The 17,500-nt window shown below is 42.4% G+C and overlaps 2 protein-coding genes across 2 annotated transcripts in view; one reads left to right on the plus strand and one right to left on the minus strand.

Moving 5' to 3' along the window:
* LOC106819104 (homeotic protein spalt-major-like) overlaps positions 1-8,970 on the minus strand; it is a 55,824-nt gene extending 46,854 nt beyond the window's left edge. Inside the window, exon 1 of the mRNA XM_014823778.1 lies at positions 7,910-8,970. Within this exon, the coding sequence (XP_014679264.1) occupies positions 7,910-7,982 (73 nt within the window). The 5' untranslated portion in view covers positions 7,983-8,970. The remainder of the gene's footprint in view (positions 1-7,909) is intronic.
* Positions 8,971-10,406: 1,436 nt separating this feature from the next.
* LOC106818994 overlaps positions 10,407-17,500 on the plus strand; it is a 20,360-nt gene continuing 13,266 nt past the window's right edge. The window contains exon 1 of the mRNA XM_014823658.1: positions 10,407-10,437. Coding sequence (XP_014679144.1) covers positions 10,407-10,437 — 31 coding nt within the window. The remainder of the gene's footprint in view (positions 10,438-17,500) is intronic.

The following is a 17,500-nucleotide window of genomic DNA, read 5'->3' on the forward strand; positions in this document are numbered from 1 at the left end:
ATCGTCATCGTCGTCGTCATAATCATCATCATCATCATCATCATCATCATCATTATTATTATCATCATCGTCATCGTCATCGTCATCGTCATCGTCATCGTCATCATCATCGCGATCAAACCATCATCGTCATCGTCATCGTCATCGTCATCGTCATCGTCATCGTCATCGTCATCATCATCATCATCATCATCATCCTCACCACCATCATCACCATTATCACCACCATCATCACCACCATCATCACCATCATTATCATCCAGTAAACGCAACGTCGTCTGCATGACTAGCAAAAGGCGGCAGATGACTTCATGATGCTTCACAAAATCTCGATTAATAATTTCATGCACGCGCTCCCAGTCGTTTATTCGCGAGCGTGAATCAGGAGGACTATCCGCAGCAATACGCAGCGACCCTACATCGATACCCTCGCTGTTCTTTAACGGCCTGACAAGCGGTTGATATGTGTGCGGGCGATTACGAAAGGACTCATCTCTTGGAAAACGGATTAGGTGCATTAAACGGTTCATATGTCTCAGGACTACATCAGTAAAATGAAGCATTGGGCAGAGCTCCTTTGATATTAAAATGGGTGTGTGTATCGTGCATGCTCTCACCATCATCCTTAATTAAAACGAAGCAGGGTGATAAATGATAGCATTTCCATAACTTATTAATAAGCCATGAAGGGAAGCTGATGATTAAATCTCGCTGGTCATTAATACTCTTTAAAAGATAATGAATTCAGTTTGTATTGTCCTCGTGTTTTTATGGTAACTAACTCCCTGTTAATTTTCTAAATGCAGCTGTCATGTTTTATTAACTAAAGTATAAAATTAATTAAATAATATCATGCGGTGTTATACACGTGCATTTGAGAGCAGAGGCGATCAGGACGATGGAATCGCCGTAACAATGCCAACCAGCATGAGGTCTGCCTATATGGGCTCTTTATAATTCCGCGCGCTTTATCGCTTTTATGATAAATACTGCATCTGTCAAGAGATTCGCAATGATTATAGCAATACCGATCCCATGACGTCACGAGATTTCAATGCGGATTTAAACTGAGGGCGTGCCCTTCGATGGATCTTGTGCGCAGCAATCGTGACATGACTGCTGTTGACAGGCTTTTAGATGATATGATATAGGCCTTATGACCGAATTAGTAACTCTATATCGGATACAAGTAGAATCGAGTAGTTGAGCCGTGCTAGATCGAACCACACTATACTACCGAGGCATTGAGCGTTCAACGTACAACACTGCAGCCGATTGTAATAGACTACCCGAAGGACACGACGGAGACCGTATTCATGATCTTCTTGGAACAGATCATAAACCGAAACGGGATCAGCATAGTGGGCGAATTCACCAACATGCGGCCATAGCAGTCGTGTCAGCGATGCCAGCAGCTGTCAGTGTAATGGAAGACGGCGAACCGGACAAATCGAATTTTTCTGTAACGTTGGAAAACGAACGTCGTTGATCTAGTATAATGATCTCTGTCAAGGTACGTACGGTGGTCACTCCTGCGTGTCAAGGGTACACGAAGCAGATCTGTAACTGTTACCACCCAGAAGGTCTTATTAGCGCGATCGCCGTTGACAAAGTAGTACCTGTGTCACCTCAATCAGCCCATGCTAAACTTTGAAAACGAGTTATGAACGCAAGCAAACAAGGCCCACATTGTAATTTGGCGCCGGGCAAATCACCGTCATACGGCGGCGCATATTGGACGCGAGCAGATATAGGAAAGGCTCGCGGACAGAGTTCGACCAAGCGGGTCATCCATACAGTGCTATCATCATATTGCCAGCACGGTGCGGGCCAAGTAGCCAGTACGGAGCTGAAAACGCATTAATCTTAGAAACTGGTTATATTTCGCGACACATTTTTGACATTCATTCGCTACGCACCAGGACAAATCAGCGGCGAGAACCTTGAGCTTTATTACTGTGATCATAGAGAAGTCAGCCATAAATTACCGCGTATCATTCAGTAAGTCGTATGCATGCGCCGCTCGGCCATAGCGCAGCCGAAATCACGGCCCCAGGCCATCCTATTCTACTGCACACATACACGCATGACATTGTCCTATGCCATTTTCATATACACGCACAAGCGCCCACTATACTGTAGGTACATACATCTTCGGTGCGAGCTCGTTTAACAGTATCTGCTGCTTTTTATGTCGGTGCTTATTTTACCGCCATCTTTTTTTCGAAAAAGTTTCGCTGCGATATATATGGAAGATAATGCCACATTCTGCGAAGCATTCCACGCTTAATTCTCTATAATGTGCGACAAAATTCAAAATAGACAATAAAACAGGCACGTATAGGCATTTAAATAAAAAAGATTACCATCGAATGCATAAAAATGATGTCTTATATAACTTACAATTTTTTTCAACGGTGCTATATATAGGGGCCTACTTAATTTGAAATTTATGGAAGAATTTAATAAGCTTTCTAGAAAGCAGAAGCCATCATTATTTGTTATCAGATGGGCGCAAAAGATTGTTCCGTGCAAATCACTTGGCACCAGACTGTGTTGCCGTTCTATTATATTGGCGTTAGCAAAACAATAACATTTCTGACTGTAAATCTCAATATTGTGACTTCCTGTGCTGTACACATAAGACTGGCGCGCATATGCCAATGTAAACACGCTGTTGTCGAGTTAAGAAATAGTTAGTACGTACGATGCGACTCTTCTTTGTTACATTTAAATTGTTCTAGCGTCTATAAGACGGATAATAAAATTTTGCTCCATAGTACTCACTATAGTGATTACTCAGGAATATATATATATATATATATAACACAAATGTATAATATAAAATGCGTATATTTTCAACACACAGTGCAGAACACAATAATTATATACTATAACCACTACGCAGTGAATAAGGAAGCGGACCTTCTTTGTAGGAAATTCCGATTAAAAGTTATTCAACCGTTAGAAATTCAAATACTTCTTTTAACCGAGGATATGGAAAGGTTAGGCGAACAAACATTCTTTAACATGAAACCAAACAACATTGCTCGTGGGAAAATAATCTCGAATAAAATCTCATTGTTCACGACCCACCTACAAGCGGATGTTTTTTTTCTGAACGAATGGCGTAGTTTCACGGATATATGTTTACAGTGAATGAGTTATGGAGGCCTGTGAGCACAGCGCTATGCTGCATGACGAATAGTTTCCCGTTGCTTCGGAAGCACCGGATGTAAGCACCATCTTTTAAGAATGCCGCACATTGAAAGCACAAACATGGCGAGTTTGTCAACACAAAGCCACCGGTGCCATAGAATATATAATTGACATAATTATGTACGAATGACTAAATTAATGGAAACGAAAGGAAATGTTCTGTCATAAAGGAATCTCGAGAAAAATGCAGATCTCAGAAACTCATGAGTCAGGGAGGTGAGATGGAAGTGGTGGTAAAGTTTGTGAGTTTAAATTTAGACAAACAGGATTAATGGTGGTCAAGTCAAAAATGAGGTGTCGTGGTGAATGTAAAGCGATCGGCGATGACACGTAACAATAAGATCAGCGACACTGTTCGACAAAACCATTAGAATTCGTGTGGTAAACAGAAAAGCTTGTAACGCGCAATAAGGTTTTCGAGTTCGACATTGAGTGTGTAGCCCATCTTTAAACGCATTCTGTTCGCTTTTCATTACGTCGACGGACGCGATGCATTCGCGGATCGCAACGGGATCAGAATGATAACAGGCACCCTCTGCAAAGTAGGCGAGACTAACCACGGTGTTGTTTTTCATAGTACCCTGCAACACTTCCGAATCAGCAAAGACCTATAATCAGTACGCTACATGTGAGAGAACAAATACACTGACATTATTTTCAGTAATGCAACTATGATTACGGTCTACCAGACGCCACTTTTCAAAAGTTGTCATCAACAAATATAGGATACAAAATACCAGTTGCAGAAGTTGTCATCAGCGAAACAATGCTCCAAATTCGAAACTTATTATTGCCGTCGAAATCATTACGCGCTAAATTGTATATGATTTCACGATGGATTTGCTGTTTTCATCGCCATGATTCGCGAGCAATCGTGTTATTATATAAAGCTTCGCTGAGGTCATCCGCTTGTCAATAATAATAGAGCATGGCGTCTACACGGCTAGTGTTTCATTAACTTTTCGCAGCACGGTGAATGAGCCATTGTTCTATATCGCCAACCGCAGCGCTCGTCGCTCCATTACAAATCATAAAGGTGGAAAATCATGAGACAAATCTGCGGGTCTGGCAGCGGATTTGTATTGGCGAGAGATGATGAGTACAGCGCCTTGTTCGCTCGCCTATGCATAACTTGCAACTCATCAATTCATCGCAAACGAAGAGCATTGCTTCGGCGGAATTAGCCTTCTCAATTTGCATATCGACCACGTCTCCGCTTTTAGCTATAAGCTGCGGAAGGCAGGCATGTGTGGCGATGCTGGCACTACGAATTACTGCCCGCTGACATGTACATCACATGCACTGATGTATATATATATATATATATATATATATATATATATATATATATATATATATATATTGTAATATATATACGTATATGTTCAATACACAATGCCGAACCAGGATAAAATAATATATATAATTTGTGTATATTATACAGACTTATTTTATTACAGATAAATGTTGTTGGTTGTTATTCAATTGCTCACTAACACCCGCGTACACCTACACATACAATATGCTCACTGTTCACGCACCTCTAACTATCGTGTTTACACGTGTCTGTTTTCGAACGCTTGACTATGTGACTATGTGACTTGCGGCATTGAATAGGTTTCTAGATTTGTACACACATGTTGTTCTTCTAATTCATGTGTGCGCACTGAGTGCCGTTTGTAAAGTTTGTTTCAGCTCTATTTCATATTGCTACATTTACATGGAAAGTATATAACGATAGTTTTGATGCGGCTGCCTTCACCCACAACCACGAAGTACGACATACTGAGTAGGGGGGGGGGTAAGCATTCTATTTACCCTGCTCCACTTTCTCTCTCTGTATAGCTGTTACATTTGTAGGCAAAAACCATCACACCTCGAAGATGGCGCTCAACATGAAACCTTGTCGGTCTCTCGAGCTATAGAAGCTGCGTGATACATCGTGCGGGACGTACAGTGCTAGCAGTAGATAAACATACTATTAGTATTATAGATATTTACACGTTGTAGCTGCTCTGCTTGTTTACGATATATATTAAGCTAGAGGCGCATGCATGACTTATTTTACCGCGTCCACATTTACTCGTAGCACTTGAGGTCAGGGCGTGTCATTTCATCATGCTATTTTCACATATTTGGCGAATTTCACGTGCAACAAACTTAATATAGTGATTTGAAATTTTCCTTGGCCTATAATCTGCCATCCTCCTAATCGCAAAGCGCAGTTTAGTATGCAAAGGGGAGCCATAACTCTTACCAATTGAATGCTTCATATTAGCATATCAATTTTTGAATATTATGTCTATCATAAAATTTTACTGCATCTGTAAAATTTGCATGATATAATAATGCTGTCTTTGTTTCGCGACCCTACAATCCTTACACACACGTACTGGCTATTTGCGCAATTTTTAAGGCATTAGATCGACGAAATTTGCGTAGAATATTTCATCGTTACTGATTAAATCCATAATCGTATAGAAATGTAAGACGATAAAGAGCTGATGTGATGATCGGTACGTTGAAACTATTACCGGAGATTCTACTCATCCAATCGGTTCCATATTTGGGGTTTCACCGATTGTGCGATGCGTGATATGAGATATAATTTCGAAATTGGATTTTCGCATTTACTATGCGTCGTCAAACGACATCTACACCCTAATGGCCGGAGAGAAACTATAGCCGTTGTTGATGAGTAAACAGACTTGTTTATCGCCCCTCTCCAGTTTCGCATTTATGTACATCTATCATACGTAGGGATTCGTCCATCGAAGGGACTACTATACAATTATTGTTGTTGCTCTTTAGTACAAGATGGCAATCAGGGCGATAATTCCAGCTGAAATTGAACCACCATTATATCAGACAGACGACGATGGCAGGCAGAGCTGGCGCTTCGTGCATTACACAAACACAGAGCCTATACAGTTCCCCGCGCAGTCTCGTTAATTACGTGCACATACCTTCTGCTGTATCGGATCCATGTGCTAATAGCTCTTGGAAATTTCGAAATATAGAGTGTCATATAAATATCGCGAAACTAATCATTCTTGAGCTGATACATTACCTCGCCTATTTCCTGAGTTGGTCCGGCATAATTACTGCGGGCATTAGCTTGACATATATGCCATATTAGCTTTGTGTTTCGCACTTTATAATTGGCGTCTACGATAGCCTCTCTGATTGTGAGATTATCGAACGTCCAGCAGGGTCAGTCGCAATTCCCCTCAAGAGATATCACTCGCCCGCGGTGGTCAATATTCTCAATATGCTCGCGGTTTGATGTCGGATTTTATGTACACAGCCGCACAAAGACACAGCAAAACTCTGCAGGGACACCAGTGGGAATAAGACGGCAAAATACACACGGCCATCACAAGGATGGCCGGCTCGCTACCATTGTAGTTGTTGTGTTTTGCTAAGACCGTTCCTACATGGGCAAATATTAATTATCCTAGCTTCAATTCGGCATATTTGAATGTGAGAAGTGTGTGATATGGACAGAATAGCTTCGCGAACCCCTCTATGTTAGAGCATCTTTACACAGTGCAGCTGGACGGAAGCCCGACAGAATTACAAGTCTAAGCTCGCTACCAGTTTTGCGTGAGTGCATAGACCGTTGGCGTTATTAAAACATACACGCAAGACCCTGCTTGCACCCGCTGCCGCCTATATGTTTTCCTTTATAAATACGTTATGGAATTCATCATAATTTGTAACATGAACGTCAAGGCGGTTTTGCAGTTCCATAAACAAGCTGGAATTTAAGTATAGAAACTTAATGATACTGTAGCACCGACCGAGCCGTGGCACGTGCACCGTGGCAGACTCTCGCGCGGGTACATAAGTTGACGCGTAAACTATGAGAGGAGTCGCGGGGATTAGTTGTTGGCAGAGTGTACTTGCGAGCTCACTAGTACAGCATGATAGGAAGGCGAGCCATTTTGTCACGTCATTTATCACAAAAGAAACGCGCTATAATTATCGCATGCATATCGTTTAGAGCTCGTGCGAAACCAGTTTTCGCCGAGGCCGAAATGGTCAGGCGCATTACATACATCGGTTTGTAATAATGACAGCGAATGCGCTGTGTATCGCCGGCCTACGAGTTTACACGAGATGGCCCGCGTGTCCAGTGTTAGGGTTCATCCCGAAGGAAAACTGATCGTTTAATATCGCATTAACTATTTCCCTGTCTCATCCTCAAAATCTCTTCCAAACGGGGGTGTCTGTACGTACCACCGGACAATTTGCATAAACGATTTTTGGTCATGCACATATCGGAAGTTGTGCATAATTCACGTGCCCAATACAGAAGTAAAACGGCCGGTGTTTTTAACACGCGAAAAAAAACCCACACGTATTACACTCTCTCGGCTAGGCGCGACAAAAAGCGAAACATGCGTTTGAAACGGAGAAAGAATGCCGAAATTAACCAGTGAATATTCGAGAATTCCAGCCGATCTCTTTCGTCAATAACGCTTAGGAAAATCAGTGCCGTACGGCGGTGGTACATGGCAAACGATACTACGCAGCAGCCGGTAGCCATGCGCCGCGATAACAGCAGCAAAACCGCCAAGCGCTGCTGGCTGGCGGCCAGTCCAGCTCGCTGCTTCATGCCCTATGCTGACCCATCCACTACTTACCCAAACACTAGTGTATTCACAAGACGCAAAAAGTTACTTACCGTTCTCCAGTACACGCGAGGTGCCCAAATCGTTGTCCAGGTGGCGAGGCTTGGCCTGCTTGCGTCTTGTCATGTTGGTCCGTGCTCTCGGCTCACGGCGCCGACTCGAATGCACACAACTCCACACGCAATATTTCTATGCTATTATAAACAGCGCGTCACTGCGCATGTCTCGATGATATGATATCCAATATTGCCGCGTTATTATATCAATATCAATGCGTGGCATGGATTGATCCTCGGCGCTTATAATCGACAATCGTGGCAGTAGCGGCTGCCGTCCGTGGAGATAGCACGCTTCGAATGGCCAGCAGGCCGGTACTGTGCAGTAATGCAGTCAGTGAATAAAACAACGCGGATGTGATATGCACTATAATAACATCGGCTGCGCGTCGCAGGCAGGGCGTGCTCAGTCAACCGCGAACTGCACGCTTTATGCAATATCCAATGAAAACAATATGAACAGGAAGGTTGGCTAAGCCCTCATGCACGTGAGAAGTCCCCCATTGTTAGTATATGCAAATACGTGTGCGCCTATGTGTAACGCGCGCAATTGCCTGGCGAGCTTTCACCTATCAACGATGAGAATGCGTAGCAATTTCGGACGGTAGATGACAGTACGGACGTACAACGGAGCACCTCGTATATCATACACGGACTATATATCACAATAAATTTATGCGCGCTCACACCTGCTATCCGCACCTTTCCGTCGGATTTTAGACCTGATTCGGCATATGCATTCGGCATGTAATCAATCGACATGAAAATGCACATAGATGCGTTTAATGTTCGTCGGACGTCACGGGCGCAGAACGATATGTATGCTTAGTCATCTCGTTGCAGGCACATTATGCAATTAGCATATCATAGGAGCCTGCTCCCAGTAACACATCCAGTGGGCCCGGCTATGTCGATGAAGAAGATTCTTGCCTCGCCTTTCTTCGCCACTGTACAGGGATGGTAGCCAGCTGGCGAGCTGCGTGCCAGTGACCTACAACATTACCGACTAAAACCAAACATGCGAAATGAAACTTTGTGCGCCAGTTTCAGGGGAACCGGCGACTCTGCGCATGCATGTAGATGAAGTCGCATGAACTGCCAGCGCCGGGTTGTTAGCAGAGCAAGCAGGGAATCTGCATCGGTGCATGCTTGATGAATCACTCTCGAATGCAAGCCAGGTAGTGGGGAATGGGAGGGGTCGCTCACGCCGTGGGCGTAGGAAGGGGGCGTGATCGACACAGCGTGACTGAATGCGAGCCGCGAAAAGTCACACAATTAATCAAGTTTTTAGCTACCGGACAATTAACTGACCCCCCAGCAACCGGGATGTTTTTTTCCTGAGTCACGCGCGATATCTTATTTAAGACATCCGTTCATAGACACACACACACACACACACACACACACACACACACACACACACACACACACACACACAACACCACTACACACACACACACACCACACACACCACACATACATACACCCCAGATCACCCCACACACACCCACCACCATTATTATATATATATATATATATATATTCATATATACTATATATATTATTATAAGGATTTTGTTTGTTTTGTGAAGCCTCATGAAGAGGCGCTGAGAGAATAATGATAACAGATATAAAATGATAAATAATATGTTCTCGAAAGCTCTCGAAAATTGACACTCGCGACACCTAACATACATATTCGATACTACATATTTATATATGTTATTTCTCCATCTATATGTCTACATATGTATGCGGCGTCTTGGACTTTTATCTTCTCCCCCCCCCCTCTCTCTCTCTTACTCCTCTATATTATCGTGTGTTATTCGTTAATATATAATTAATTATTAATATATATCTAATATATATATATCATATATTATATATAAATAAAGTATATACTATATTATAACAACAAAATATATAAAAATGCGTACTTCCACACAGTGCATAACACTAATAATAATTACTATATCCACTACGCCAGTGAATATGAGCGGACCTTCTTGCTGAAATTCCGATTAAAAAGTTATTCAACCGTTAGAGTCAAATACTTCTTTTAATCGGGCTATGAAAGCGTTAGCGCGAAACAAACATTCTTTCAACATAACCAACTCACAACATTCTCGCTGGGAAATAATCTCGAAATAAAATCTCTCTTGTTCACGACCCCACCTTACAATCGGAATTAAATGTTTTATTTTTCTGAACGAATGGCGTCAGTTTCACGGCATATATGTATACAGTGAATGATTATGAGCCTGTGAGCACATCCTATGCTGCATGACGAATATTTTCCCGTTGCTTTCGGAACCAACCGGATGTACGCACATCTTTTAAGAAATGCCGTCACATTTAAACCCACATGGCGAGTTTTCGTTCAAACACAAAAGCCACCGGTCATGACTTATATAATGACCATAATTTGTACTAATGACTAAATTAATGGAAACGAAAAGCGAAATGTTCTTTCATAAAGCGAATCTCTGAGAAAATGGAGATCTCAAAACTCATGGTCACGGGAGGTGAGATGGAAGTGGTGTAAGTTGTGAGTTTTAAATTTAGCAAACAGATTAATGGTGATCAATCAAAATGACGTGTCGTGATAGTAATGTTAAAGCGATCGGCGAGACACCGAACATAAGATCATGACGACACTGTTCGCAACACATATAGAATTCGTGTGTAAACAGAAAGTTGTAAGCCGCGCAATAAGTTTTCGAGTTCGACAGATGAGTGTCTGTAGTCCATCTTTAACGCATTCTGTTCCTTTCATTACAGTCGACGTGACGCGATGCTTCCGCCGATCGCAACGGGATCAGAAATGATAACAGGCACCCTCTGCAAAGTAGGCGAGACTAACCACGTGTTGTTTCTTCAGTAGTACCCGGCAACACTTACCAATCAGCAAAACCTTATAACTCAGTACGCTCATGTGAAGAGAACACATACACTGACATTATTTTCAGTAATGCAAACCTATATCTACGGGTTCTACCAGACGCCATTTTCAACAGTTGTCAGCAACACATATACGGAACAAAATCCAGTTGCAAAGTGTCATCAGCGAACAATGCCACTCCATAATTCGAACTTATTATGCCGTCAAATCATACGCGCTAAATTGTATATGAGTTCCACGTATGGATTTGCTGTTTTCGTCGCCCCATGAGTCGCGAACAATCGTTTCATTATATAAAGCTTCGTGAGGTCTCCGTTGTCAATAATAATGGAGCATTGGCGTCTACACGGCTATCGTTTCATTAAACTTTTCGCCGCAACTGTGACATACCATGCTTCTATATCGCCAACCGCCACGCTCGCTGCTCCGATGTGAGGTGAGGATGGTGCTGAAATGTGGAAGATCATAGGACAATGTATGCTTGTGGGGTCTGCAGCCTCCTGGAATTGTATTGGCGGAGTGTGATGCGTACGGCGCCTTGTTCGCTCCGCCTATGCATACATTTGCAACTCTCAATTCATCAGCTAACACGGAAAGACATGATTCGGTCTGGAATTAGCCTTCCTCAATCTTGCATATCGACCACGTCTCCGCTTTTAGCCTACTAAGCTGCGGAAGCAGGATTGTGGGCGGATGCTGGCACTTACAGATTACTGCCCGGACATGTACATCACATATCACTCGATGTATCATTATATATTATAATATATATCATATACAATAATAACTTACGTTGTCCAAGCACCTACGCACGCACGCACGCACGCACGCGCACGCACGCACGCACAACGCACGCACGCACGCACACACATACATACACACATGCACACACATGCCATAGCAACAGACAGACACGAACATTCGCGTGTAATGTTAATACTCCGCTACGATGGCGGTAATTAAGGGTGTCGAAGTCTTTCAATCGCGTACAGAGTTTAGAAGTAATAAATATTGCTATCCAGTGTCGAAGTTTCTATAACGTTCGGTTATGGGTGCGTGCGTGCACATTTGACACGCGCCACATACTGACTAATATAGGAGCAATATATAAATAGTAGGATCTTAGTAAGTCGAACCAGAACGAGCATAAGATAAGGAAATATGGACGCACGCATGAACGCACGCATGCGTAAACCAAATGCATGCGCTATCGATTATTTGGATGTAAATATACGATTAACAGAGACTGATGGTGGCAAAAGGCATCCAATTAGACGAGTGTCTAAAAGGAACAGCAGTGATGTAGAACCATGCCAGCACAAGACTGCGACCACACACGTGGTCGTTACTTCTCATTAACATCTGAAACGCAATACAACTCTGGGGACAGTCTGAGAATTTAAACAAAAATATCTCAAATGGAGTGCAGATACCAGTTATTTATTTTGACTGCACGGAGTAAAACATGCCAGAAATATTGCTAACGTTTACAATATGATTTTTGGAGCACATTCAGTTAAAAATCCGTCCTAATATTTGACATTATTGTTAGGAACGGCAAAGGTTTGTTTATTTTCATGGTTCTAATAACGAATATAAACATTCAGTATTTCCACATGAGTTGCCTTCGACACAGTTTTCGCAGCGTGCGAGATCTCTGAATAGCATAGGACCAGTTTTTCCCGGATTCCAGACGTTATTTTAAGATCAAGGGTATATTTTTTTAAACACAAAAGCGCTTGGAACTATATAGATATGCTATGCACCATGAACAACGGTAAGCTTTCAGTGCTGCTGACCTGCCACGAATCCCATGCATTGCTACAAGCGCAATTTCTGTTATATTATTTTGGCATGATTCATTTTGTGTCAAACGGAGTTAATTGGATTTAAATAAGTCGCATGGTCAGAAATAACCTAATTCGCGTTTGTTTGTAGAAAGGATATAATGTTCTGCTGAACGTTAAAAACATACGTGACTACCAACTTCATTTCTATATTTAAAATGCCGGCGACACTATACGTATGTTTTGTGTACACTACACTTACATAATATTTCTATAGCATGGCGTGCTTGTTTGGATAATATGGCGAAAAAATGCAGAAAGAGGAGAAGAAATTTCATAATTTGAGCCCAGGAATTCTGCGCGGGCTCAAGCGCTATCTTTAAAAACAGTGACGTGGAGCCTCTGGTCTGGATTTATTTGTTTTTATAAAGCCCGTGAGAAATTACAATGTTCATTATACTCCTGCAAGCGAAAGTATTTCACGAAATAAAATGACATGAGCGTATTTGTAAACATGACGTCGCTGCCGCCAGATTTTATCTCGAAAAAAAAACGCTAACGATTTACACCCGGCTCATTTTAATAACGCACACGTGCACGAAAGTCATTGCCAGGCAATGCCGTAAGAAAGGCATTAAATTTACCTTCTTGTGTGGGATAGTCAGATATTCGGCATGCATTTCGCTCTGCGTTGCTCTGCACCGCGCGGAGTAGTTGCTCATACTGAGGTGTCATATTTCATTCCACGAAAGAATTACAACTAGTTCATCGCAATAGTAGGGCCGAGTTGCTTGCTTTATCACTATAAAATTTGAATGTAAAGTCCTCGTTGTCGAGACAAGCGTGGTATTGCGCAGACCCTTCCCCCGTGATATACTTTTCCGTTACAAGTAAACGAGTTGATTAAAAATCCAGCTCTGATATATGTGAACGGAAGTTCACCCGCCTGCTCTCACTACTGAACAAATATAAATCAACGTCAACATCGCATGTAATAACTTATTCGCACTCATTTTAAAAGTCCTTTAAAAGTCGATAAATTATCAGCGTTCTTATCGCGATAAAACATCATCTATATCACATTCACGATATTATATAAATTAAAATAAATTATGATGATGCGCGTATATATATGGAGAAGATATGGATTTGACGTGATGTGCAAGGTGATTTAATAAAGAAATGAATGGCCAATAAAGAATGAGAAAAATGAAGAATCAACAAAAGTATTTCATCGATCTTGGCGATGGAGCGTCTCGTTTTGCTTGCAATGGTGTTGTTTTATAAATACATAATGCCCAGCCAAAGGTTGAACTGGAAATGGCTTCTTTAGTTTATCTAGGGATTTAACACGGTGACGTCATTGTTGGCGAATTACACACAGAAAAATGCACAACTGGCTTCGGAGCCGATCGTTATTCTGCACTTACATTACACAAGGCACCGTTTCGTCGTAAGATTATGCATAGGCTTTATTATTATTATTATTATTATTATTATGCATAGGCGTTAAAGTAATGAGTAGTTTGCATCGGCTCGAAATTGTCCCGAACATGATACCCGACCCGCGCACCATACGCGCGCGCCCTGACAGCCGGACCTACGCGTATAAGCTTGTTGCTCGCTATGATGGCCGACACGCAAGATGCTGGTCTGGTCGGTTGTCAGATTTGTATGCATCTTTTGATTTATATACAAAATAATAATCCTCGTCATAAATAAACTGTCATGAGCGCAGCTAACGGGATAGCGCGCAGCTGTGCCTGCCCGTATATATTTATTGAAAGGCCTTTACGCAGCGCTATATCGCCATAGCGATATGCAGCCAGTGATTACAGGAAACTCACATTCTCGATATATATTCAGCCCGCGAAAAGCTTTTTCCTATTATCTTGTACAGAAATATCATCGTTTACATCAAACGCATCATACATACACAGAATACGAAGCAGGCTTCTCGAATAAACGAATTTAAGCGAGCGCCCATACCGCCGGATATAGCATTCCTCAATCTCGGCCTATCAATATGAATCAAGATTCATAACAGCTGGAAATTTTCTGAAAACATCATTTTAACAGAAAGCAAATATACTCTGCATATAAAGTGACATATCCAGCTCTATCTCCATCAGGCTTGACAGCGCAGTGCTGCGGGTATCATGACAGCAAAAATGACGGATTACTGAGACTACAGCCGAAACGGCCGCACCGATGTTGTTGGGGAGCAGACGAAGACGGGCAGGAATCTGCTGGAGGGAACCGCCGCGATGACTGCCAATCTGCGGGACTTTGATTCGGCGCGGGAATCAATGAGGTTTTAACGCATTGCGTATCACGGGTTTTAACTGAGAGGTTCGCGGCTCAGGCGAGGCATTAGTGTCCTGCGAAGATCTCTGGAAATCTGTCTTAGTGTGCTGCTTGACCTTTCGGCCTAAGTCCATTTGCATAAACCCGATCTAAGATGTTTTCCGATAAAGCATGGAAAACTTTTAAAGAGTTTACGTCCGGTCTTTCCGTCGGCCCCGTGGATGCCGGGCGCCTAAAACGGTAAGCCTGTGTGCATAGAATAGTGGGTAACATAACGGTGACTAGGGAGATTTGACTATCGCCGGTGGCCAATAATAACGCTGTCAATTGATTGATAATAGCGTAGGACCGCCTGGCGAACCGTCACAGAGTTTTGTATTAGAAGTAAAGTCCGCGACAAGTGGACGATAAAAGCGCATTACGCCGCCTGGCGGATAAATGAGAATGGGGGGAAAAAGCATGGCAGAAAAAAAACTTTTGACGGATATACTTGTCGGTAGCCAAAATAATATCCAACACACTCGTGTCTTGTGTCAATGATAATATGTGACGACGTCATTTCCGTTCCATTTTATGTTAGGTGGCAGCTTTTTTTCTGATCCGAAAGATTCAAATAATGATGGCTTTCGATCGACTACGCCCAATTTCGCGATAAACAATTCCAAGAACTGCTGGTGTAAAAAATGAGATGCTCGTGTCATCCGACAGTTTCGGCTGCCCATAATAACTTTATGGCGCGCCATGCACTTTATATGCTGACCATATATTTTGACGCATCAATTCGATTCGTGGATTTGCCACTTGGCGCTGCTTGTGCATTCACGTCGAGTTTAACACGTCCGATGTGACACGATTTTGTGTCGAGTTCCTGCATCATTCTGAAATAATCAGACGCATCATACGCTTTGTATCATGGGAACCATTGAGCGTCATGGCAAACGTTTTGATAGACATGAAACGCGAAAAAACGTGATGCATACAAATTGCATCTGTCTGAACCCCCCCGGGGCGCGGAGAGTGAGATTCTTTAAATGTGATTTTTGATTGCATATGACTCAATAGATATAATGCAGCTGTTATGATTATCTCTCTGTCGGTTCAACCGCTCCTGTGATTCTTACGTAAAGTTGCCGCACTTAGAAGACATCGGTAGTCAGAAAAGTGCGTGTGGACGGCGTGGGCATTTCCCACAATAATCAAATATCTATATTTAGATGTTGGGGAAATGATGATATGCCGTGTAGACGTATTAACTATCAGTCACCGCCACAATCAACACGACCCTCCCCCCACCACCACCAGCAGCACCACTACCTTTCTACGCGCTATTACACTATCGCGAAACTTTAATATCCAACGCTACTTTTGTTTTATTGGCAAGGCATATATATGCGAAGACAATTATGAACCAGCGCACTCGTGGTATTGTGGTAGATGATGGCGCACCTATATTACCATTTATTCACCAGGAAATTGAAGATACTGTAGGCACACACACGTCGTGATCGATGTGAATGAATACTGATTTTCCTCCTCCTTCGTAATTTAAAGGTTGGGTTCTGCGCGCTATAGTGGTTATAGTTATATATGCCGCAGGTGCCTTAGTTAGAGCAGCATGCCGGGCACGAAGAAGTCGTAAAGTCTCGCAGCTGGCAGATGCGAGGAGGATGACACTAAAACTGTTATAAAAACAGCACACTTTTAATAACTAGCTAGTTATGTTATAAACAGACTGCGCGTTCGATAATATTGCGAATAGCATAAAGGTTGTCCTTCAGCTCTGGCTGCCCGGTAACGGAATCATGCCGCACGCACGAGAAAAGAATGCCCATAAAACTTTATATGACAGAAACAGAACGGCATCAGCACAGGCTTGTGTGCCGGAGCGCTGAGCCTGTGAACAAGGTGTTATCTTTTACAATTCCGAAATATCTCACATGACCAGCTTTACTTTGTCCGAAGAATGTGTCTTTGTCTGAAATAATTTGCCGTCAAGCCTTTCGCGCTTATTATATGGCCGGTTTGGATTTTCTCACAACAAGCATTTTAGGTCGTGCAAATTTGCACTTAAAATTCCACTGGTCAGCGCATTTATAGCTCTCGTCCACTAAAACCAGTTCCATGCACTGGTCAACATGCAGCCTAGAGACATAAGCACACTCTTTACTCATAAATAATAAAGGCTACTTGACTGACCACTGCTACTAGCACAATTGGTCCGCGGCAAAACTTGCTTGACCAGTTATTAGCATATATGTATAAATGTCAAGACGGACAATGTTGGCATGGAATGCGCCATGGGCGCGTTTTCTCACCTACATTCACAATGAATACAGTATGCAGTGCAATCAGTGTATAAATCTACGGAAACTAGAGAAATTACCCTATTTCACTGCGCGACGGAAATACACGGGTACACACACGCGCATGCACACATACATACATACATACATACATACATACACCCACACCCACACACACACACACACACACACACACACACCACACATACTATACATACATACGATACATACATACCATAATACATACTACATACATACATTACATACATTACATACATACATACACAGG

Source organism: Priapulus caudatus, unplaced genomic scaffold (genome assembly GCF_000485595.1).
Source record: "Priapulus caudatus unplaced genomic scaffold, Priapulus_caudatus-5.0.1 Scaffold38, whole genome shotgun sequence".
Taxonomy (NCBI): domain Eukaryota; kingdom Metazoa; phylum Priapulida; class Priapulimorpha; order Priapulimorphida; family Priapulidae; genus Priapulus; species Priapulus caudatus.